This window comes from Acinonyx jubatus, chromosome A3 (genome assembly GCF_027475565.1).
Source record: "Acinonyx jubatus isolate Ajub_Pintada_27869175 chromosome A3, VMU_Ajub_asm_v1.0, whole genome shotgun sequence".
In the NCBI taxonomy this organism is placed as follows: domain Eukaryota; kingdom Metazoa; phylum Chordata; class Mammalia; order Carnivora; family Felidae; genus Acinonyx; species Acinonyx jubatus.
The window spans coordinates 77,652,819-77,675,998 of NC_069388.1; the positions used below are offsets into that span (position 1 = coordinate 77,652,819).

Below are 23,180 nucleotides of genomic sequence, written 5' to 3' on the forward strand. Positions count from 1 at the left end.
TCTCACACACACACGCCAAGATGCCCATGTGTGGGTAAGAAATAAAGCCTTCACAGACAATAAGCCTGTCACTCTCAGCTGCTCAGAGAACCAGCAGGTGTTGTGAAATTACCATCTTCTTTTACCCTATTAAACTAGGTTAAATTCTTAATAGCAATAGCAATAACAAAATTGTCGACCACTTTCCGTGTACCAGATGCCTTTCCAACCACATCTATATTAGTGCATTTAAATCTCACAGCAATCCTTTGGGTACAGATATTCTCTCCATCCTTGATGTAAGGACAGTGAAACACAGAGAGGTTAAGTAACTTCTCCAAGGTCACACAGGTAATCAGTAGAAAAGCAGGGATTCACAGCCTGATAATTCCCAGAACCACACTCGTGAGCCTGAACCATGCAGCCTCTCTTTTGCGGGCTTCCTCTCCTACCAACTTCTCTGTAAGAAAGTCAGCAGTTGACAAACTCATCCTCTGGTGAGGGTGAGCCTCTGGGCAGGTAAGCACTGTTGTCTTCTAGTTGCATATGTGTAAGAAATTAGGAAGGATACTTTTGTTAGCAGTGGCTATTTCTGGATGCTGGAATAAAGGGCAACTTATTTACCTTTTTAAAATATGTATTTTCTTATAATTACTATATATTTCCTCAGTGATTTTTTAGAAGCTCCCCACAGTCTTTATTACTCTTTTCAGCCCCCTAACCTCCTGGGACTAACAGGAGCACAGATGAGCTTCAAGAACAAGGTATAACTTGAAAGCATTGCTTCAGATACAAAGTGTATCCACAACACCCTGATTTATTGGACACCACTGTGTAGAACAAACATGTCTCTTCTCCAACTCTCAGTATGGCACCTGGATCTGTATTAATGAAGAACAAGGTTCTTTGTGGGAGGGAGTGCGGTTTTCTCTGGTAGCAAGTAATTTAACCAACAGGTAGGAGGGTGGATGTCTCAGGGCCATAATGCATGCCTCCTGTCATGGTTTCCACAGTCCTGGGTACTATAGTAATGCTTCCCACAGACCACTGTGTGTGCCAAAGCCCAAGTCCACAGCTGCTTGAGTTGCCTATGAAAGTATCTATGAAAGATGTCTCCAGAACTAAAAAAAAAAAAGAAAAAAAAGAAAAATGAAACCTTTAGTCCTTCCATCTATCTTAGCCCGTGTGAGGCTGCACTGGTCCAAAGTAGAGCATGTGCAACTGATTCCTGGAAATAGGGGCCTGTGGACTTTGTGGGCCAAGTGGTTGGGCTTTCCAATGGGGCAGCCCAAAAGAAGGGTCTCAAGGGTAATTTTCATGAAGGCAGATTTAAGTCACTGGATGAGTGGCTTAGAGTCCAGCCCCTCTTGGGCCAGAGTTGGAGGTGATGTGCTTTCCTGACACCAAGTAGGAAATATGGTCAGGTTGCATAGTACTGGGTCCTGCTAGGGATCCCAGGAAGAATGCTATAGCAAGGCATGGGCATTCCTTAGGGGCAGGTGTTAAGGGTAGATTAGGTTGTCCTTTGGGGATAGCTCTTAGTTCTGCCAAGAGTGAAAAAACTAAAACTTAGCCACATTCCTTTGACCTAAGTTCTGGGCCCCAGGAGATGTAAGACTCTTGGGATGGAGGTACATCAGGCATCTTTTTTCTTTTAGGTTCTAGAGAGGTCTTGGTTTTCTGAACATATTAAGAGCACCTCCAAGAAAAGCATAGCCAACTTTAATACATAAACTCCCATTCATAAGAACCCTAATTCTTAAAGGTACCTTAGTGATCTTTACAATAAATGAAAGCCATGGTGAGTCACATATTGAAAGGATCATCTTGTGATGTTGAGAGAGAAAATGGACCCACCTGGACAGATCCACTTGGAGACAGATCACTACTCGCTACAGAGTCTCGTTGGTCCTCCTTCCACATATTCCATCACCAAAGCTATGTTCTGGGTTCTATTAAGTGAAGTCAGTCAGGTGTGGCTACAGAAGGAAAGACAGGAAAGGCTCAGGAAAACAATGTTTATTATACTCACAAGTCCTGGAGACTCAGGAGACGGAGCACACCATGCAGGGTCACACGGGAAAGCGCCAGTGTCCGTTAAGAGGCAAAAGGGACAAGAGTGAGGGGAGAGCTGAGGCCATAGACTTTACCAAAGTTTCTGTAGGAAAAACAAGTCAGGGCAGAGTAAACAGCTTAGCATTGGCTAATCTGAACAATTTCTTTTATATATATATATATATATATATAGTTATATATATAGTTATATATATAGTTATATATATAGTTATATATATATATATAGTTATTTATTTTTAGAGAGAGCACAGGCAGGGAAGGGGGGCAGAGAGAGAGAGAGACTGAGAATCCTAAGCAGACTCCTCGCATGGTCAGCACAGAGCCTGATGCAGGGCTCCAACCCATGAAACCATGAGATCATCACCTAAGCTGAAATCAAAAGTCAGACACTTAACCAACTGAGCCACTCAGGCGCCCATAATCTGAACAGTTTCTATGGGCTCTAAGCTATAGGGATGGTTTCTTGTTGCTTAGTGCCCGGCCCTGGGATGATCAAGGCGAGGTATGGCTCTGGATTGGTTAGCTTGCAAATGAAAGACATGCTCCCAGCTGAGCCCTTTGCTGTCTCTAAGAATTGGCTAGCCTCAGGATAGGTAGTCTCCCCAGCCAGGAAAGTTTTCAAGGTATCAAAACATCATACAGGAAATAAAAAATATAAACAACACAGGCTATTGCTGCATAACAAATGATCCCAAATGTAGCAGCTTAATATAAACATTATCTCATAGTTTCTGTGAGTCAGGATTTCAGGAATGGTTTAACTTGGTGATTCTGTCTCTCTGGAGGTTGCAGTCAAGATGTTGGTCTACAGTAATCTGAAGGCTCAGTTGAAGGAAGATCAGTTTCTAAGGCTACTCATAGGAATATTGGCAAGAAGCTTTTTCCCTTGCTAATGATTGGAAGGAAGATTCAGTTCCTCATTACATGGCCCCATCCATTAGGCTGCTTCACTGTTCCCACAACATGGCAGCTGGCTTTCCCCAAAGCAGGCGATCCAAGAGAAGAGGCAAAGAGGAAGTCATAATGCATTTTATCACCTACTCTCAGAGCTCACAGGTCCTCGCTTCTGCTACATTTCATTTGCTAGAAGTGATTCACTAAGTCTCGTTCACATTCAAGGAGATAGAAAGGGTATCAAAAAAGTAAAACCATCACAAAGTCCAACACCAACTTGATCTCCACAAAGTAAGCCTAAGGGCATTTTAGCAAAGGTCATACTGTCCTAGTTTGCCCCAGATCCAATGATTCAGTCTTTCAAAGACCATGAATTTTAAACCATGAAACTTCTCCCATTTTTAGATTAGAGATCTAGGATTTGAGGGTGAATCTGTTTTGGGGTCTGTACAAAGTGGAGGCTTCCAATTCCCCCAGAGTGAGGTTTCAGAAAGCTGTGCTTTAAAGACTAGGGGTAGAATGACAGGGTATAGAGATGGGTTGGAATGTGTAAGATAGGGATGCTATCAACCCCTTGTTTGTAGGGTGGGCTTTCTTCTTATAGCTACCACTGTAGACTGGCTGTGCTGTTTATCAAACATTACCAAACATCACTGTAAATAAAGGAAAAGTAGGTGAAGAAAAAGAGGAGGAAGATGGTTTAAAACGTTTGAGTAAATCAATAGTGGAAAGGTAGAAGATATGGAATTAAAAATTTAAAATATGTGTGTTCCTTTAAAGAAAATGTGGAATAAAAAAAAATGTGTCTCTCAAATTCCAGTAGTGGGTCATCCTACAAGATATACAGCATATCTGATTAGTGCTCCTAAAAACTGTTTAGGTCATCAAAAGTCTGAGAAACTCACAGCCAAGAAGAATCAAAGGAAACAAGACAACTGATTGTAATGAAATATCCTGCATAGAATCCTGGACTAGAAAAAGACATTAGATAAAAAGTATGAAAAACTAAGGAAATCTGAATTAACTATGGACTTTAGTTCATAATAATGTATTGATACTGCTTCATTAATAATAACCAATGTACCATACTAAGGTAATGTGTTAATTATCAACTGGGTGTGAGGTATATGAGAACTCTCTGTACTGTCTTCTCAAATTTTCTGCAAATCTAAAAATGTTCTTTATTTTTTTTAATGTTTTATTTATTTTTGAGAGAGAGAGAAAGAGAGCACAAGTGGGAGAGGGGCAGAGAGAGAGAGGGAGACACAGAATCTGAAGCAGGCTCCAGGCTCTGAGCTGTCAGCACAGAGCCCAACACAGGGCTCAAACTCATGGACCATGAGATCATGACCTGAGCTGAAGTTGGACACTTAAGCAACTGAGCCACCCAGGTGCCCCTCTAAAAATGTTCTTTAAAAAGGCTACTGAAACTAGTATGTGTTTTTGCCCAATACCGACCAGAATTCTATACAGAGAGGAGAACATCTCTCTGAGCATTGGCTTATCAATGATGTGCCGTGAACATTTGTGCTTTGAGCTTGAAAAGGTAACAGAAAAATTAAAAATTATTAATCAAATTTAAGTAAGTTCCTACTAAAATTAAATTGCTCAAATGGCAGAGTTGTGATTCTGGGGTTTCTTTTCATTCAAACAGAGTAGTAAAGGCTCTTGTGATCAGAAAGACTTGACATCTGCAAGAGAAACTTTAACTTCTAGGCCTAAGACAATTGCCTAGAATCAGGGGAAAAAATGCCTTTATAAGAAATAGTTCTTTTTTTCTGAAAGATGTTTCTTTCTTTTTTTCTTTTCAGAAAGAGAGCCCACATGAGTGAGGGAAAGGGAGAGAGGGAGAGAGAGATTTTCAAGCAGGCTCCACGCTCAGCAGGGCTCCATCTCATGACCAAGAGGTCATGACCTGAGCCAAAATCAAGAGTCTGACACTTAACTGACTGCACCACCCAGGCGCCCCAAAACATGTTTCTTAAAATTTAAGTCACATCACCAAGGCATGTTTTGTTCTGACATTTTCGCCTCCCCAAAGGAAACAAACAAAGAAACAAGACTATTGGGCTCTTCAGATGATTATGATTCCCCTTTTACAAGTTAATAAGACAAATTGTTTTAAAAAATCAAAGCTTTTTTTTAACGTTCATCCATTTATTTTGAGAAAGAGTGCAAGCAAGGGGAGGAGCAGAGAGAGAGGAAGAGGGAGAATCCCAAGCAGGCTCTGTGCTGTCTCTGTGCTGAGAGCACAGAGCCCAGTGTGGGGTTCACTGTGAGATCATGACCTGAGCCAAAATCAAGAGCTGGGCGCTTAACTGGCTGAGCACACCCACCCCCCAAAATCAAAGTATATTTTTAACAGTTTTATAAACCTAAAGCAGAAATTGCTTTTGCCTCAACTAAGATTAATAGAAGACTAAACCCAAGAAATTAGAAATAAGGTATAAAAAAAAAGGGAATAAATAGAAGTTAAAAGTAATAAATCAAAACATAAGATATTTGGAGCCCAGAAACAGTGAAACAAATGGATGAGATATAAAATAAAAGAGCCAGAAGCCAATAAACTTTTGCAAATAAAAAATTAATATTTTAATATCAGAGTTTAATCTACATATTTATGTATAAATATGACCATCGCTGCTATTTATAAAGGCAGTAAGATGTCCAGTAATAAGAAAATAATTGTAACGCTTTTATAAATTGGGGAAATGTGTATATATTTAAAAAAATCATCTTTTAAAAAAATTTTGTTAGTTTATTTATTTATTTTGAGAGAGAGGGAGCGAGCGCAAGTGGAGGAGGAGCAGAGAGAGAAGGAGAGAGAGAGAATCCCAAGCAGGCTCTGCACTGTTAGCGCAGAGCCCTTTGCAGGGCTGGAACTCATGAACCTGTGAGATTCTGACCTGAGCAGAAATCAAAAGTCAGACACTAACCGACTGAGCCACCCAGGTGCCCCTAAAAAAAAAATCATCTTTTTGAAGATTATCAGAAGACATTGGGGAAATGTTTATAATAAAAATGGTAAGTTTAACAAAGTACATATATAGTGATTCTAATTTTTTTAAGTTATAAAAATGTTATAAAAATGTTTCCTCAAAATGTTAAACATAGACTTAACCATATGACTCAGTGATCCTGAGTCATATATATATACTTTCATATATATCCAAAAGAAATGAAAACTTATGTCTCTGTAAAAACATACACATGAATGTTCAGAGCAGCATTATTCACAATAGCTACAGTAGAAACAATCCAAATGTTTATCAACTGATAATGGATAAAACAAAATTTGATATATTCATAAAATACATTATTTGGCAATGAAAAGGAATGGCGTACTGTTAATGCTACAACATGGATGAATCTTGAAAACATTATGCTAAGCTGAAAGAGGCCAGACACAAAAGGCCACATATTGTACGATTCCATTTGTTTTGAATATTGAGAATAGGCAAATCAATAGAAACAAAATAGATCAGGGGGCCATGTGCTGGCTCCGTCGGTGGAGCATGAGAGTCTTGATCTCGGGGTTGTGAATTTGAGCCCCATGTTGGGTGTAGAGATTACTTAAAAATAAAATCTTAGGGGCGCCTGGGTGGCTCAGTCGGTTAAGCGTCTGACTTCAGCTCAGGTCACAATCTTGCGGTCCGCGAGTTCGAGCCCTGCATCGGGCTCTGGGCTGATGGCTCAGAGCCTGGGGCTTGCTTCCGATTCTGTGTCTCCCTCTCTCTCTGCCCCTCCCCTGTTCATGCTGTGTCTCTCTCTGTCTCAAAAATAAATAAATGTTTAAAAAAAATTTTTTTTAAATAAAATCTTAAAAAGAAGAAAAAGGCAATAGTTAGTGGTTGCCAGAGACTGGGGTCTGACTGCTAATGGGTAAGGGGCTTCGTTTGGGGATGATAAAAATATTCTAAAATTATACTGAAGGGGGCTGTACAACTGTCAGTATATGTAATACAAAATGTCAGTATATTTCAATAGTTTTTACTTCTAGATGTTGGAATTACCTCAGATTTTATTTTCCTTTTTTTTTGGCATTTTCCAAATTTTCTGCAAAAAACACAAATTTATTTATTTATTTATTTATTTATTTATTAATGTTTATTTATTTTTGAGAGATAGAGACAGCGTAAGCAGGCAAGAAGCAGAGGGAGAGGGAGACACAGAATACGAAGCAGGCTCCAGGCTCTGAGCTGTCAGCACAGAGCCTGACGTAGGGCTCAAACTCATGAACTACAAGATCATGACCTGAGCTGAAGCTGGCCTCTTCACCGACTGAACCACCCAGGTGCCCCAACACAAATGTTATTTAAAACAGTTACTGGGATGCCTGGGTCGCTCACTCAGTTAAGTGTCTGATTTTGGCTCAGGTCATGAGCTCGCTCTCATGAGTTCGAGCCCCGCGTTGGGCTCTGTGCTGACAGCTCAGAGCCTGGAGCCTGCCTCGGACTCTGTGTCTCCGTCTCTCTCTACACCTTCCCTGCCGCACTCTGTCTTTGTCTGTCAAAAATAAATAAACACTGAAAAAAAAATTTTTAAACAAATGGTTGTTCAATCAGTGTTAATCCAGGTGTAATCTCTGGGTACGTATTTGTCATTAAATTGCCACTGGTCAATACAGAAATTGAAAGTAAATACCTAGAAACTTTTAATAACTATTTTACATTGCTGTAACATCCAAACATATGATCACTCTAATAATTCCGTTTTGCGCAAGTATTGATCCTCAGTGGATTGGGAGAAAAAAAATTGAAACCTGCTTCTTTGCTACAGATAGAGAAGCTCTGCCCTAGAAAATTTCTAATGTTTTATCAGAAAATGTTTAGATCAAAGGCTATGAGTACAGAGGTTGAGGAAAGCAAGTAAAAACTAAAACAGATTAAAATAAAATATGTAAATAACAATAACAGTACAAATGATTAGAGCAAATTATGTCTTTTAAAAGAGATAAAAGCAAAAAGCTTACTGGCTGAACAAAATCAATTGAAAAACCACTCGTGTTCCAGTTAGACAGACAGTAGAGGTGGGCTTGGCTTCACCTCCCACAGCAGCATCCCCAGAAATGATAGTGCTCTCATCCTTTCAAGCTCAAGCTTCCAAAATAAAACACCAAAGGAAGTCCCCTATTTGCCTCTTGATAATGGTTCCCACTTCTTGTTAAGGGTGCTGGGTTGTCACAGGGGTGGGACCAATGTAATGTGCAAAAGGCTTGGTCTGTACACACCCTGGGGGAAACTTGCTCTTCTGAGGTGAGATGGAATGTCCTCTTACTTCTTCCCTGGGTGGGAATCACAAGGTCAAAAAGTCTCCCGGGGTGGGGGGCACCTGGGCGGCTCAATGGGTTTTGGCTCAAGTCATGATTTCATGGTTTGTGAGTTCAAGCCCCAAGTTGGGCTCTGTGCCGATGATGTGGAGCCTGCTTGGGATTCTTTCTCTCTCTCTCTCTCTCTCTCTCTCTCTGCCCCCCACCCCCCCGCCGCCCTTGCTTGGCTATTATGAATAATGCTGCTGTGAACATGGGTGTACAAATATATCTGTTCCCGTCCCTGCTTTCCTTCTCTCGTGAATATACCCAGAAGTGAAGTTGCTGGATCATATGGAACTCTATATTTAATTTTCTGAGGAAGTGCCATATTTTTCCCATGGTGACTGTACCTTTCACATTCCCACCAACAATTCATAAGGGTTCCAACTTCACATTCTTACTAACACTTATTATTTTTTTTTCTTTTCTTTTTTTTAAGTAATAGCTTTACTAATCGGTGTAGTGGTTATTTCATTGCAATTTTGATTTGTTCTTTAATGATTAGTGATGTTGAGCATCTTTTCATGTGCTTATTGTCCATTTGCATATCTTCTTTGGAAAAATGTCTATTCAAGTCCTTTGCCCATTTTTGAACTGGGTTTTTTTGTTATTGTTGAGTTGTAGGAGTTCTTTATTTATTGTGCATATTAATCCATTATCAGATATGTGATTTGCAAATACTTTCTCACCACTGAGTATGATGTTAGCTGTTCCTATATATGGGTTCCTATATATAGGGGTTCCTATATATGGGCTCTATTATGTTGGAGTAGGCTCTATTCCTAATTTTTTTAGTGTTTTTCATCATGAAAAGGATGTTAAATTATATCAGATGCCTTTCCTGAATCAATTGAGATGATCATGTATTTTTCTCCCATTCATTCTGTTAATGTGGTATATTACATTGATTTTTCTGTTAAGCCATCCTTGCATTCCAGGAATAAATTCCACTATGTTGTGGCATAATCCTTTCAATATGCTGCTAAATTCAGTTTGCTAGTACTTTATTGAGGATTTCTGCTTCAGTGTTCATAAGGGAGATCAGTCTTTAGGTTTCTTTTTTTGTATTGTCTTTGGCTTTGGTATCAGGATAATGCTGGCCTCATGCAATGAGTTAGGAAGTATTCCCTTTTCTTCAATTGTTTGGAAGAGTTTGAAAGAGATTGGTTAGTTCTTCTTTAAATGTTTAATAGAATTCTCCAGTGAAGCCATCTGGTTCAGGGCTTTTCTTTGTTCAAAGGTTTTGATTATTGATTCAGTCTCATTATTATATTTCTATTCAGATTTTCTATATCTTCACAATTCTGTCTGATTGTTTTTCTAGGAATTTTTCCATTTCATCTGGATTATTCAATTTGTCAGCATACAATTTTCATAATACTCTCTTAGCATATTTTTAAATTTCTGTAGAATTGGTAGTAATTTCCCACCATGTGTAATTTTTGAGCACACACCCATGTGCAAGGTGCCCTGGGTTAGGTTCTGGAATCCATCTTCGAGTATTATGACATCAGAAACTTCTAGTCCAGTGTACTTAAAAATGTGATTTATGGACAAAGTTGGATAACCTTACACTTTTCAGAATTATGTTAACTATATATATAAATTTAACATCGATTTCCAAGTTACATTCAATGAAGGAAAATGCTTATGATAGTCTTACTAGCCCTAACTTGTTGCTAAAGGTCTCTGGTCTCAGACTATATCTGGTACAAAGTCTTGGAGGCAGGACCAACTAGCATCAGTGCCCTCTGGTCCAGCACTGCTCATGGCACCACACACATTCAAGCCCAGTGTAGGAATGGGGCCCCTTTTTACTTTCTATTCCGTGTGGTATCCACACAGTAGATGACACAAGGCACACTAGTCTTAAGGATACAGTTTGATGGGTTTTTACATAAGTCTAAATGTGTGTAACTAACAGTAGATCAAAAATAGTCCCATCTCCCAGGAAAATCCTTTATGTGTACATGAGACATGGGAAGATTTGGGCTCTTAAAGTTTCAGTCTGGCAGCAGTGTAGAGGAAGGAGAGTGATATGGGCTCTGAGTCTTTATCTGGGAGCCTTGCTGCAGGAAGCATCTGTGAATTCTGACTCTGCCAGGAGTGGCCTAGATGTCCCCACGTTCTAGAAATCAGGGTTGGCCTGAACCCTCCAACAAGCTCTACTTGTACTTACACACACACCACATACATACATACCACACCTGCCGCACAGACCCATCCATTCAACATTTGTAGGCTTTGCAGATTCTGATTTGGTGGAGTATCCAGTGATAAAAAAACCGTAGTCCTCACCCTTCTGAAGGAGAGCCAGTGTTACTACAGCCCAGAGACCCCCAAGGGCTCATTTTCCGACTCTTTTAGATGTGGTTGGCAGTACCTGCCATATTCCTTTGTACCTTCCTTTGCTTCTCAGAAAACCCTAGCTCTGCTCCGTTGTGGGCATCACTCACTCACCTGAAGTGAGGTTGGGGGCAGGATCATCATGACTCTGATCATCTTGCTCTGCTCCTGCTTCCTCAGCCATAGCTACTAGAGGTGCCAGTTTGCTTATTTGTCCAGAAAGTAGGTCCAGGGATGTGAGATTAGAAAGATATAGGCTATTTAGCCTGGAAAGCACCCATTAGGAGGTAAGTAGATTACTCTAGAGAGGGATTTTATAAGAAGTGGACTGATTATTCATTGTCTGTGAAAGAAGCATAAGAGAAACAGGCTCGGGTTAAGAAAGGAAAGCTGGTGTTCAGAGAGCAGAAAGAAAATCCTTGTGCAAAGAGTAGTCATGGTGGTGCCACATGGCCTCCACCCAGCCCTCTGAGAGGAGAGGACAGATAGCAGCCCAGAGGAGAGTTTCGTAGTTCTCCTGACTCCGGTGATGGGCAGGGTTGGGCTGGCGCTCTGGTCCTGCTAACTGAACGGTTCCATGATTCTATGATGTCACTGAAGAGAAAAGAATGGGGAGCTGGGCTTGGCTCCAGCTGCTCCAATTCCTCTCCTCTGGATTCTTTATAGTTTTCGGGGTGAGGGGAGGTGAGCTGAGCCGATCCCACGTGTCCCAGCTCAGTCTCCCCTCCAACCACCTGAGCCCCCACCATATTTATGGAGAGAAATTAGCCAGTGTGAGTCAACTTCATTGAAACAAGCAGAGCATCTTTTATGAAGTGGATCAAAAGGACAACAATGAAAATAGCCTTGTGTTCTTCTGTTTCTAGAAAACGTAAAGAACAAGAGAACTACATTCAAACTAAGCTGGAAAAGAATATTGCATGATCTGTGACTGTGAGAGTAGATGAGTCTTCTGGCTAATCCTCTGGCCTTTGAAATCACCGCAATCACTTTCTTCATCCTCCTTCTAATTTGCTTCATTTGCATCCTCCTTTTATTGGTGGTTTTTTTATATAAATGGTATAAATCCATGCTGATAAATTGGGATCAGATTTCAAGTCATGCTAGCAAATGTATCTAGGAATAATCTAAGTCAATTTATGATAGAGCCAGTAACGCCATAGCTACCTACTTTGTCCATTTAGGAATTTTAGGAAATCTAATTTCCTGTTTAAAAGTGATGTTCTATGCCAAGCATTCAATTCGAGGCCATTCTCCTTTTTCTGAATTTTTTTGCTTATTCATTTTCAGTTTCCAAAGCAAGAAAGATGTACAGACAGAAAAACGCCCTCGTGCAGATGGTAATGGAGGTGAAGGTTGTTTAGCTGCTAATGTGGAGGCGAACATTTCAAGAGACCAAGAAAAGTAAGTCTGTATCGTAGAATGTTGTAGAAAGTCATTTTGGGGTATAGCAATGGTGGCTAACACGCCTGAATTTCTAAAAATCCTGCTGATCGATTATCTAGGACTCTCCTGACACAAATCATAGACTTGAACGCACCCATGAGGCCTGGCATTCTTGTCCAGAGACGGAGTAAAGAAGCGTTGATCACACCCTTAGAAGAGAAAGAAAACATGGAAGAAGAGGGGGAGGACATAGTAAGAGAGAAGCAAGAACCTAAGAATGCTGAAGGAAATGGTCAAGAGGTGACGGACTTTTCTACTCTCAAGGGGCCGTTTAGAATTTGTTTAATTGAAAAGGTGGTAAATGACTTGGCTGGGTCCAATGACATGGCTTTGCCTGCAACTTAAGTTTTTACCTGAAAGGAGCATCGTGCCTGCAGTCATCCAAACCGTCTTCTTAGCTCATCAGTCTGTGTTATTAAACCAGTCATACGTGCCAAATCTAGACACTTTCCCATTCTTTACTCTTACATTTGTGTTGTTGTGTTGTTCCTAATAGTTCCCCTTCATTGTGCTTCATTGTGCTTTCCCCAGAATCCTCAGAGCTGGAGGAGTCCTTGGAGATCATCTAGGGATCCAGCCCTTTCATGTTACAAATGAGAAAATGAGATGAATTGCTCAAGGTCATTCTTCCCCCATAGCCAAGCTCAGGACCAGGCCCCACACCCCCGTTTTGGTTCCAGGCTCCACGCCCCCGTTTTGGTTCCAGGCTCCTTATACAACAGCATACAATCACCCCTGCACCTTCTCGAGCTCCCTGTTGGGGCTCCCTGATAGGGACAGTTCACATCTTCCCTTACACAAGGCCTAAGCCCAGAGGCAGAATGACAGTGCAGGGGGCTTCTTTGTAACCATAGAAATATGAAAATGAGATCATGATGGATTACTGCTGCTTTCCTGTATCACTTAGAAACGCTTCTTCTGTTTCTCACGAACAATGCTTCTATATTTAATTTAAAATATAAATTAAATTAAAAATATAAACTTAGGTGTTTTAAAGAAGGGCTTGTTGCTTTCGTAAATTAAGCATTTGACTGTTGCCCCATTCTCTTGCAGGATGATGATTTGCAAAAACCACCCATACCTGTCACCAGAAGTCAATCAGCTGTTGAAAACCACAGAAGACCTTTAAAAGGAGTGACATTTTCTAGGGAGGTAATTGTTGTGGACCTTGGGAAGGAATACCCGAAACCTCAAAGCTACCCTTTAGAACATAAAGAGAGAAAATTAGCTCAGAAAAGTGTGGGTAAACGAAATGTAAACTTAGATGAACAATGAAATGACTGGGGGTACAAAATCATGATGAAATGGCAAAGTATGGGGAATTAAGCAAATACAGATAGTATTTTACCTTTGTGCAGAAACAAGTGGGCTACATGCAAAATTTTTAAGTAAAATACCCAGAGCTTGAATATAGTTTTTTTTTTAACTCGAATCTGAGTTCAAGAAATGTATTGTATTAAGTGTCCTTAAAACACTGTCTACTCAAACACTGTTCTAACATGTGAATAAAGTTATTTGTGTTTGTGCAGATGTCTGTTAGGCAAGTCATATTTAAGGGGGAACTTTGGGGATAGTATGTTTTTGATGCTGTCATCACAGACATTCATGACCAAATGACATTACTGTTATCATCATGGAAACTTCCAATAACAAGGACTAGGATCTCCTACTACATAATCCCTGTTGAACTCAGTCCTCAAACCCTTATTGTACTGACAGCTGCTTTGGTTTTTTTTTTTTTTTTTAACATTTATTTATTTTTAAGAGAGAGAGTTAGAGCATGAGTGGGGGAGGAACAGAGAGAGATGGAGACACGGGATCTGAGGCAGGCTCCAGGCTCTGAGCTGTCAGCACAGAGCCTGACGCAGGGCTTGAACTCATGGACCGTGAGATCATGACCTGAGCTGAAGTTGGACAGTTAACCCACTGAACCACCCAGGCTCCCGAACTGACAGCTGCTTTGTAAGATTGCTAGAAAAAAAACCCTACCGTCACCAACAAAACATCCTGTTGCTTCAGGCAAGTCCTGAGTTTACACTATTCTTGATTTCAGTAGTTTAAAATCTGCTGTCCATATGTGGAATAAGATAGTATAGGCCATTAAATCATCCAAACTGCTGCAGTAAACATTGTTAAATGTGTAAGAGGCCATGAGAGAGATAAAAAGCAGAAGGGGTGCCTGGGTGGCCTAGTTAGTTAAGCTTCTGACTCTTAATTTCGGCTCAGGTCATGATTTCGAGGTTTGTGGGTTCAAGCACCGCATCGGGCTCAGCACTGACAGTATGGAGCCTGCTGGGGATTCTCCTTTTCTCTGTCTCTCTCTCTGCCCCTCTCCCAATCACTGCTCATGTGCCCTCTCTCTCTCAAACTTAAAAAAAAAAAAAAGCAGAAGGGGAGCCTGGGGTGGGGGGGGGAGGGGCTCAGTCAGTTAAGCAGCTGACTTCAATTCAAGTCATGATCTCGCAGTTCCTGAGTTCGAGCCCTGCCTTGGGCTCTGAGCTTACAGCTCAGAGCCTGGAGGCTGCTTCAGATTCTGTCTCTCTCTCTCTCTCTCTCTCTCTCTCTCTCTCTCTCTCTGCCCCTCCCCTACTTGCTCTCTCTCTCTCTCTCTCTCTCTCTCTCAAAAATAAACATTTTTTTTAAAAAGCAGAAGACAGAAGACATAGCATTTGATTCAGGGTCTAGCACATTGTCATGTGTATGACACATGCTCAATGTTGAGTGATTGAAAGAGTAAGTGATACATTTAGAATGTGACTAATTCTAAATGAAGAGTACTGACACCCTTTGATATTGAGAGAAGTCCTTGTAGTCTGGGGTTGTTCCACTGTGAGAAGGAACTTAATGAATGGAAGGATTGGATAATACAAGCAGAAGGAAGAGTGTTTTTCAGCTGGGGAAAGGCATAAGCCAAAATAAAGTGAGAATGTGGGTCAAGTTTGGTGGACCCCAGTTACCTGGGGCTGTAGGTTGTCATTGAGAGTTGAGAGAGAATAGTGCAGTGTAGTGAGAAGTCAGAGTAAGGTCACTCTTGGGATTCTAGGCTGGAGGTATAGGGTGGAGAAGGGATAAAAGCAGTATGGACTTCAGGGAAGAGGCGGGGATGGTCTACAAAAATATTCAGAGCCCATGAGCTCTCTACCAGCACTTAAAAATCTGGGTCTTTCACCTGATGATAATATTAAAAATGTTTTAAAAATTGTGGCAACGTACACATAACATAAAATTTACCATCTTAACTATTTTTAAGTGCATAGTTTAATAGTGTAAAGTACAGGGGCACCTAGGTGGTTCAGTGGGTTAAGTGTCCAACTTCGGCTCAGGTCATGAACTCATGGTTCGCGAGTTCAAGCCCCGAGTTGGACTCTCTGCTGTCAGCACAGAGCCCGGAGCCTGCTTCAGATCCTCTGCTTCCCTCTCTCTCTACCCCTCCCCTCCCCTGCTCATGTGCTCTTTCTCTCTCTCAAAAACAAATATTTAAAAATAATAATAGTAATAATAAAAATAAAAGTAAATGGTGTGAAGTACATTTACCTTGGACAACCACCACCACAGAGCTCTTTGCATCTTGCAAAACTTGTAACTCTGTGCCTAGTAAGCCTAATCCTTCTTTCAGCCTGCCCCAACTCCTGGTAAGCACCGTTCTACTTTTTGTCTCTATGAATTTGATTACTCTAAGTACCTCATATAAGTGGAATCACAGTATATGTGATTATTTCACCTGGCATGATATTCTCAAGATTCATCCATGGGTCAAGAACTTCCCTCCTTTTTAAGAAAAATTAAAGTATAGTTAATACAATGTCACATTAGTTTCAGGTGTACATCATAGTGATTCAACAAGTCAACACATTATGCGGTGCTCACCACAAGTGTCGCTACCGTCTGTCATCACACAACACTATCACAATACCCTATATTGTACCTTTTATCTCTGTGACTTATTCATTCTGTAACTAGAAGCCTGGACCTGCCCCTCTCCTTCACCCATTTACCCATCCCCCCTCTCTCCCCTCTGACAACCATTAGTTAGTTCTCTGTGTTCCTGGGTCTGTTTCTGGTTTTCATTTATTCATTTTGTTTTTTAGATTCCACATAGAAGTGAAATCATGTGGAATTTGCCTTTCTCTGACTGACTTATTTCACTTAGCATCATACCCTCTAGGTCCATCCGTGTTGTCACAAATGGCCAGATCTCATCCTTTTGATGGCTGAGTAATATTCCACTGTGTATATGCGTATGTGTTTGTGTGTAATATATACATACACATCTCACATCTTTATCCATTCATCTATATCTGTGCACACTTGGGTTGTTTCCATATCTTGGCTATTATAAATAATGCTGCAATGAACATAGGCATGCAGATATCTTCTCAAATTAGTGTTTTCACTTTCCCTGGGTAAATACCAAGGGAATTACTGGATCATATAGTATTTCTATTTTTAATGTTTTGAGGAACCTCCATACTCTATTCCACAACGACTGTACCAATTTACATCCTCACCAGCAGGAACAAGGGTTCCTTTTTCTCTACATCCTCACCAACTTGTTATTTCTTATCTTTGGGATTCTAACCATTCTGATAGATATAAATGTATCTCTCATTTTGGTTTTGGTTTGCAGTTCCCTAATGATTATTGATATTGAGCATCTTTTCACGTGTCTATTGACCATCTGTTTGTTATCTTTGGAAAAATGTCTAGGTCCTCTGCCCATTTTTTAAAAGGATTATTTATTTTTTTGATATTGGGTTATATAAGTTCTTTATATGTTTAGGTATTAGGCCCTTATCGAATATATCATTTGCAAATATCTTCTCTCATTCTGTATTCTTTCATTTGTTTTGTTGATGGTTTCCTTCAGCTGTGCAAAAGCCTTTTTTCTGGTGTAGTCCCAATAGTTTATTTTTGCTTTTGCTTCCTTTACCCAAGGAGAAATATCTAGAATAATGTTTCTATGGATGATGTCAGAGAAATTATTGCCTATGTTTTCTTCTATGAGTTTTATGGTTTCAAGTCTCACATTTAGGTCTTTAATTCATTTTGAGTTTATTTTTTGTGTCTGGTGTAAGAAAGTGGCCCAGTTTCATTCTTTTTCATGTAGCTGTCAGTTTTCCCAGCACCATTTATTGAAGAGACTGTCCTTTCCCTATAATATAAAGAATTCCCTTACTTTGTAAGCCTGAATAATATTCCATTTGTATGTACATACCACATTTTGTTTATCCATTCCACTTGTGTTGCTTCTTTTTTCTTGTGAATAATGTTGCTATGAATATTCACATCTTTATTTATTTATAAATTTATTTATTTTGAGAGACAGCACATGTGCATGAGCATGACTGAGGGAGGGGCAGAGAGAGGAATGGGGAGAGAGAATCCCAACCAGACTCTGTGCTGTCAGCGCAGAGTTCAATACAGGGCTCAATCCCACAAACCATGAGATCATGACCTGACCTGAAATCAAGACTTGGACACTTAACCAATTCAGCCACCCAGACACCCCTATCTAAAATTTTAATATAAGACAATTCAGAGTTATGTGGATGATGATTTATTGGTGTGTATTCCTATATGATGTCATGGTTTCATTGACCATATCTGCATCTGTATTTAGGGCACCAAATTACTTTGTCACAAGCTGAAGAGAAAAGATTAGAGGAGGAATTAATATGTAAATCATGCATCTATGTCAAATGAAGACCAATTTCCTGGTGATTGACTATACTAATTATGGTTTTGTAAATGTTCCAGTAGAAGAAAATGGTGGGATCATTGGCCATCAGTGCCCATGTTAGTACAGGCACACGGAATTTCCAGTAGGTCATTGGTGCCACAACTATGGGGTGAACAGTAGAACAGTCAAAGAACAAATGTTAATTTGTATTTTCTTGGTTTTATGCTTTTGTTTGTATTTGATTTGTAAATTTGTTTTGTCTTCTGGTTGCATGAGAGCTCTAAGGATTAGAAGTTGATACCTGGTTTCATGTTTCTACATAGTAATGGGAGGGGGCAGAGGCATGAGATCTTTCCTCCAGGATTAGGTTATCAAGAGTAGCAACCAGAAGATAAATAGAGATGGCTCTAGGGACAATTCAGGTTTGAAGGATGAGGATCCAGGATAGGGAAGTGGCAGCACACAAGGAGATTATGAAGAGAGTAACGAATGTCAGTTTCTGGTGAGATGTGGGAGGAAAATGAGGAGGGCACCAAGATGACTTCTGAGTTGGGATACTTGAGGGACTGTCCGAAATAGGAAAGTCCAAAGAGGGGACTAATTGGAGAAAAGAGATCAGCTGGTTTTTAGATCTGTTGAATTTGAGGTATTTGCCAGAAATTCAACTGAAGATGCTCAGTGATCAGTAAAGCTTTCAGAGTCTGTTTCCATCTTCTAAGCCATGGATTCAGTGAAAAGTTGAGCAATTCTTTCTCAAAACCTAATGGTGCTTCTCTTGCAAACTTGCTACCTTTCCTCTTTAATTAGCTGTTGACCCAGGGACTGTCTTCAAATGACTACTCCAAGCAGGACACATCATCCAAAAGCCAAAAGGGAAACTTTGATATTGGACTATTAAAAAAAAAAACCAAAAGCCTTCTGTTCAGCAAAAAATAACATCAAAACGCTGACAGCAAACTGGGACGATTTTTAGAAAAAAAAATTTTATACTGAAGTAATTTCAAATTTACAGAAAAGTCGCAAGAGTAGTACAAAATCGTGTGCCTTAACTCAGATTCCCAGGTTAGCAGTGTACACATTTGTTTTATTATTCACAGTCTCCATGTATACGTATTTGTGTCTTGTAAGCATTTGAGAGTAAGACGCAAACATGCTGTATCATTTACCCTTAGTACTTTAGCCCATACTTCCTAAAAATTGGGACATTCTTCCATATAACCACAGGTCGACCATCAGTTAACATTGATACACTATTGTCATTTAACCTACATTTGAGATTTGCCAGTTGTCCCATTACATTTTTCTAAAATCCAGGATCCAATTCAGAATAACGTTTTTCATTTTGTTGTGACATCTCTTTGATCTCCTTCAATGTGGACCAGTTCCTCAGCCTTTCCTTGACTTTTCTGACCTTGACCTTTTTGAATATTGCAGGCCAGTTACTTTATAGAACGTCCCTCACTGTTTGGGTCTGCCTGATGTTTCTTTCTTTTGTTTTAAGTTTATTTATTTATTTATTTTGAGAGAGAGAACGCAAGTGGAGGAGGGACACAGAAGGAGGAAGAGAGAATTCCAAGCAGACTCCACAAGGTCAGTGTGGAGCCCCACTCAGAGCTCAAACTCACAAACTGTGAGATCATGGCCTGAGTCAAGACCAAGAGTCAGAGGCCTGCCTGATGTTCCTTTATGATTAGGTTCAGGTCATGGATCTTTGGCAGAAATATTCTAGAAGTGATTCTGTGATCTCAGTGCATCATATCAGGAGGCATGTGCTCCCAATTTGTCCCATAGATATAATGTAATTTAATTTTTATCACTTGGTTAAGATGGTATCTGTTGTTTAAAAAAAAATATATGGTGTCTGTTGGATTTCTCCACTGTAAAAATAATAAGTAGTTTTTACTTATTTTATTTTATTTTATTAAAAAAAATTTTTTTTTCAACGTTTATTTATTTTTGGGACAGAGAGAGACAGAGCATGAACGGGGGAGGGGCAGAGAGAGAGGGAGACACAGAATCGGAAACAGGCTCCAGGCTCTGAGCCATCAGCCCAGAGCCTGACGCGGGGCTTGAACTCACGGACCGCGAGATCGTGACCTGAGCTGAAGTCGGACGCTTAACCGACTGCGCCACCCAGGCGCCCCGAGAAACAATTTTAGTTGGCATTCTACTAAAAGGTAGGCTTTCCCTTCTATCCTATTCATTCATTCATTCACTCACTATATTACAACTCAGTGTGAAGTATAGATTGGCACATGGACGGTGCCTGAGCTGTGCAGTGTGATGCTCTGGAGACAAGGCCGGGGCAGAGTCACAGCTGAGTGGCACATCCAGCCCTTGAATTACTACAGATGGCGATGCCCACGGCCTACAGAGAGAAACCAGGAGGGAAATAGGAGGAGGACCAGGTTCAGGGAAGTGGCGGTGAGCCAGAGCTTATAGGTTATTCTCTAAATATCCATTCTACCTGTCTTTTTTACAGTAACAACACCCCCCTCCATATTTTCTCTAGTGGCATGTAAGTTCTGGCCATTGAGGTAAGCGTAGAAGTGATGTCTGCCACTTCTGAGTCATGCCCTTAAAAGAAGAGAGGCACACCCCCCTTTTATCTCTCCTTATTCCTGCAGGTAAGGATATGGGAGTGGTTGTAAAGCCGTCTTTGACAAAGCAGATCATTGGTTACAGGAGTTGCCTTTGGCTTGGCTGGGAAACCTAGGCTAGAATGTCAACTTAGGAGATTTGGAGTTTGGTGGTAGCGGTGTATAGGAGTAGAGAAAATCACAGGGGGGCTGAGGAGAAAACAATGGAAACTTATCAAGTGCGTCCTACATGCCTGGAACTGTTCTAATAGCTTTAGTTGTATTAGCTTCTTTAACTTCACACTGCCTATGAGGTTGGGTGGCAGACACTGCTAGTTGTCCCCCAGTATCTATTTTTTCCTTCTTTTTTGGTAACAGAATTCCCAAATGTGGTCTGGGCTTGTGGCAGACTAGAATAAGGACTGTATTTCCCAGTTTTCCTCCCTAGGAATTACCATGTGACATGTTATAGCCAACAGGGTCTAAGCAGCAGTGCCCAGCTGTGTCTTAAAGGTTGAGGGTAGGGCGCCTGGGTGGCTCAGTTGGTTGAGTGTCTGAGTTCAGCTCAGGTCATGATCTCACCGTTCATGGGTTCAAGCCCCATATCCGGCTTTCTGCTGTCAATGCAGAGCTTGCTTCAGATCCTCTGTCTCCCTCACTCTACACCTCCTCCAGCCTCTCTCTCTGTCTCTCAAAAATAAACAAACAAAAATTTTTTTAAAAGGTTGAGGATGTATTTTGGCTCTCTCTTCTTTGTGCTGCTTGGAATGTGGATGTGTTGGGGGGCCATCTTGAATCCTGATGTGGAAGCCCCATGTGGAGGATCGTTGATGTAAGCTCAGGGCTCCAATGATTGCATAGCTTCCATATTTGCCATGGACTGCCTGTTTTTACATGAGAGGAAAACAGCTTGTTCGGTATTATTTTGTTACTGCTATTTTGTTACTAGTAGTCATATCTAATTATTTAAATAAGGGGTAACACCATCCCCATTTTACAATGGTAAAGTACAGAGAGGTTAGGAATTTAAGTGGCGGATCCAAGACCTGGGTCCAGACATCGGGCTTCCAGCCTGCCAGCATGGTCTCACACTGCTGCAGGAGAAGAACCCAGCACACATTTACTTAACTCTTGGTGTAAAAAGACTTAAAAAAAAATTTTTTTTTAAATATTTATTCATTTTTTTGAGAGAGAGAGAGAGAGAGAGAGAGAGAGACAAAGAGACAGAGAGACAGAGAGCAAGTGGGAGCAGGGCTGAGGCGGAGAGAGACAGACACAGAATCCAAAGCAGGCTCCAGGCCCTGAGCTGTCAGCACAGAGCCAGATATGGGGCGTGAACCCACGGACGTGAGATCACGACCTGAGCCGAAGGTAGACACTTAACTGACTGAGCCACCCAGGCGCCCCTAAAAAGCCTTTTTCACATTGGCTTTCACACTGTCTTCAAATTGTCCTCCTTATAGGCTTTTTTTTCCCCCCCAGTTGCGTTTTACTGACGACGATGCTCAGGCCGAGGCCTCATGCGGTGGGTACCGCCTCCTCCCACTGCCGGGCTGCTTGGCCTTGTTGGGTTCTCCGGGGCGGGAGGCTCATGACGCGTATATTCCTGGGCCGCAGGTGCAGAGGCTCATACTTCTCACCCTCGTAGAATTGGCTGAACTTCTTTTGCTGAGCCTGTTTAATGACGGTGGGAACACAGGCCATGGATTTGCAAACAATCCAATCGAATCTTGGAGCGATTGGAAGCCACATTGCCTGTCACTTAAGCGACGCGCAGCTGGGACAGTGCCTCCTTCAGCTCTTTTAGTTGTTTAAGCGGCAATTCCTTGTCACCAGGGTCTCGCCTTAATCTTGGCCTTGGCTGCGCAACCCACCGCTGCCGCCCCTGCTCCACGTACTCCGAGGGAAAGAAGCGGGGGTGGGGGGGGGGCGGCTCATTATAGCCTGATTGCCCACCATGTTCTCCTTCCCCTAATTACTTCCCCATCTTTGTTAAAGCTTTTTTTCTTTGGTTTGAACCTACCTCTCCCATCTTCTAGCTGTCAAAATTCCATCCATCCTTCAAAGGCCCAGTTCCCTCCTTTCGTAATCCCTTCAATGTCTTCCTTTACTCTTATGAATTTATTCATTTACCCAATAGTTACCGAGAACTGTTGTGTGCTAGGCACTGGGGATTCTCCAATGAGCAAAGCAAATCAACAGGTAGTTGTAAGCTGTTGTATTTGTCTTTGTGTTTGCTACAGCTGTGGCTTTCCAATTCGAAAAAAAAGCAACACCTTAGTGCAGCCACACACACACACACACACACACACACACACACACACACACAGAATGATTTAAGGAACAACATTTGCCTTTATCATACGGAATCACTCCAATAATTTAAACTCTATTCTATTTCATTAGGATAAAAATGATGGCAGATGCCTACTGAATTGATTTTATAGCCTAGGTAAATAGGCTGGAACATTCAGGTTTGAGAAGTATTTTTCCCTTTCTTCATTGTCATCAGATGTTTTCCCACATTGCAGTGTGTGCTGGCATAGCTCTGGCCTTGGGGTGAAGAGGAGAAAGGGCTCCTTCCTCATGGCTACCTGGTGGGTGAAGGGAGCATGGCTTGAGAGCCAATGCCATACAAAGTGCCCTTCGGGCTATCGTGTGCTTAGGGCAGATGTGTATATTGGTAACTCAATAACTGTTAGTGTAATGAAGCCATACTGCAGCAGAGGCATTAGGATTATAAAAATAGAATAGTGACTTTCTCAACAGCAGAATCTTAGCAGCTCATAGATCTACTGTGATGTGAAACTTGAATCAAAGTTCTGATTCTCTAATGCATTGTAAGAGTCAATCCTGGACATAGACTTTT

The 23,180-nt window shown here is 41.0% G+C and overlaps 1 protein-coding gene across 5 annotated transcripts; it reads left to right on the forward strand.

The window, feature by feature from the left end:
• The first annotated feature begins 226 nt into the window (after positions 1 to 226).
• CA3H2orf74 (chromosome A3 C2orf74 homolog) lies at positions 227 to 22,141 on the forward strand. Of its 5 annotated transcripts, none has more exons than XM_053200646.1 (6): positions 11,187 to 11,379; positions 11,473 to 11,539; positions 11,897 to 12,010; positions 12,112 to 12,292; positions 13,106 to 13,204; positions 21,794 to 22,141. In XM_053200646.1, exons 4-6 carry the CDS (start codon positions 12,149 to 12,151, stop codon positions 22,124 to 22,126), a joined length of 576 nt encoding a protein of 191 aa, XP_053056621.1. In that variant the 5' UTR covers positions 11,187 to 11,379; positions 11,473 to 11,539; positions 11,897 to 12,010; positions 12,112 to 12,148; the 3' UTR covers positions 22,127 to 22,141. The 5 variants fall into 5 exon arrangements, with proteins under 5 accessions (XP_053056622.1, XP_053056623.1, XP_053056621.1 ...); XM_053200645.1 differs by having other exon boundaries at positions 11,203 to 11,379; positions 11,473 to 11,665; XM_053200647.1 differs by lacking the exons at positions 11,187 to 11,379; positions 11,473 to 11,539 and adding an exon at positions 227 to 498.
• Positions 22,142 to 23,180: the final 1,039 nt, after the last annotated feature.

Bases quoted from the DNA above. Each gene is read 5' to 3' on its own strand.
- CA3H2orf74 (XM_053200645.1), top strand. From the start codon at position 11,550: ATGAGTCTTCTGGCTAATCCTCTGGCCTTTGAAATCACCGCAATCACT. The intron at 11,666-11,896 runs GTATAAATCCAT...ATTCATTTTCAG, and splicing joins GTGGTTTTTTTATATAAATG to TTTCCAAAGCAAGAAAGATG. The intron at 12,293-13,105 runs GTGACGGACTTT...ATTCTCTTGCAG, and splicing joins CTGAAGGAAATGGTCAAGAG to GATGATGATTTGCAAAAACC.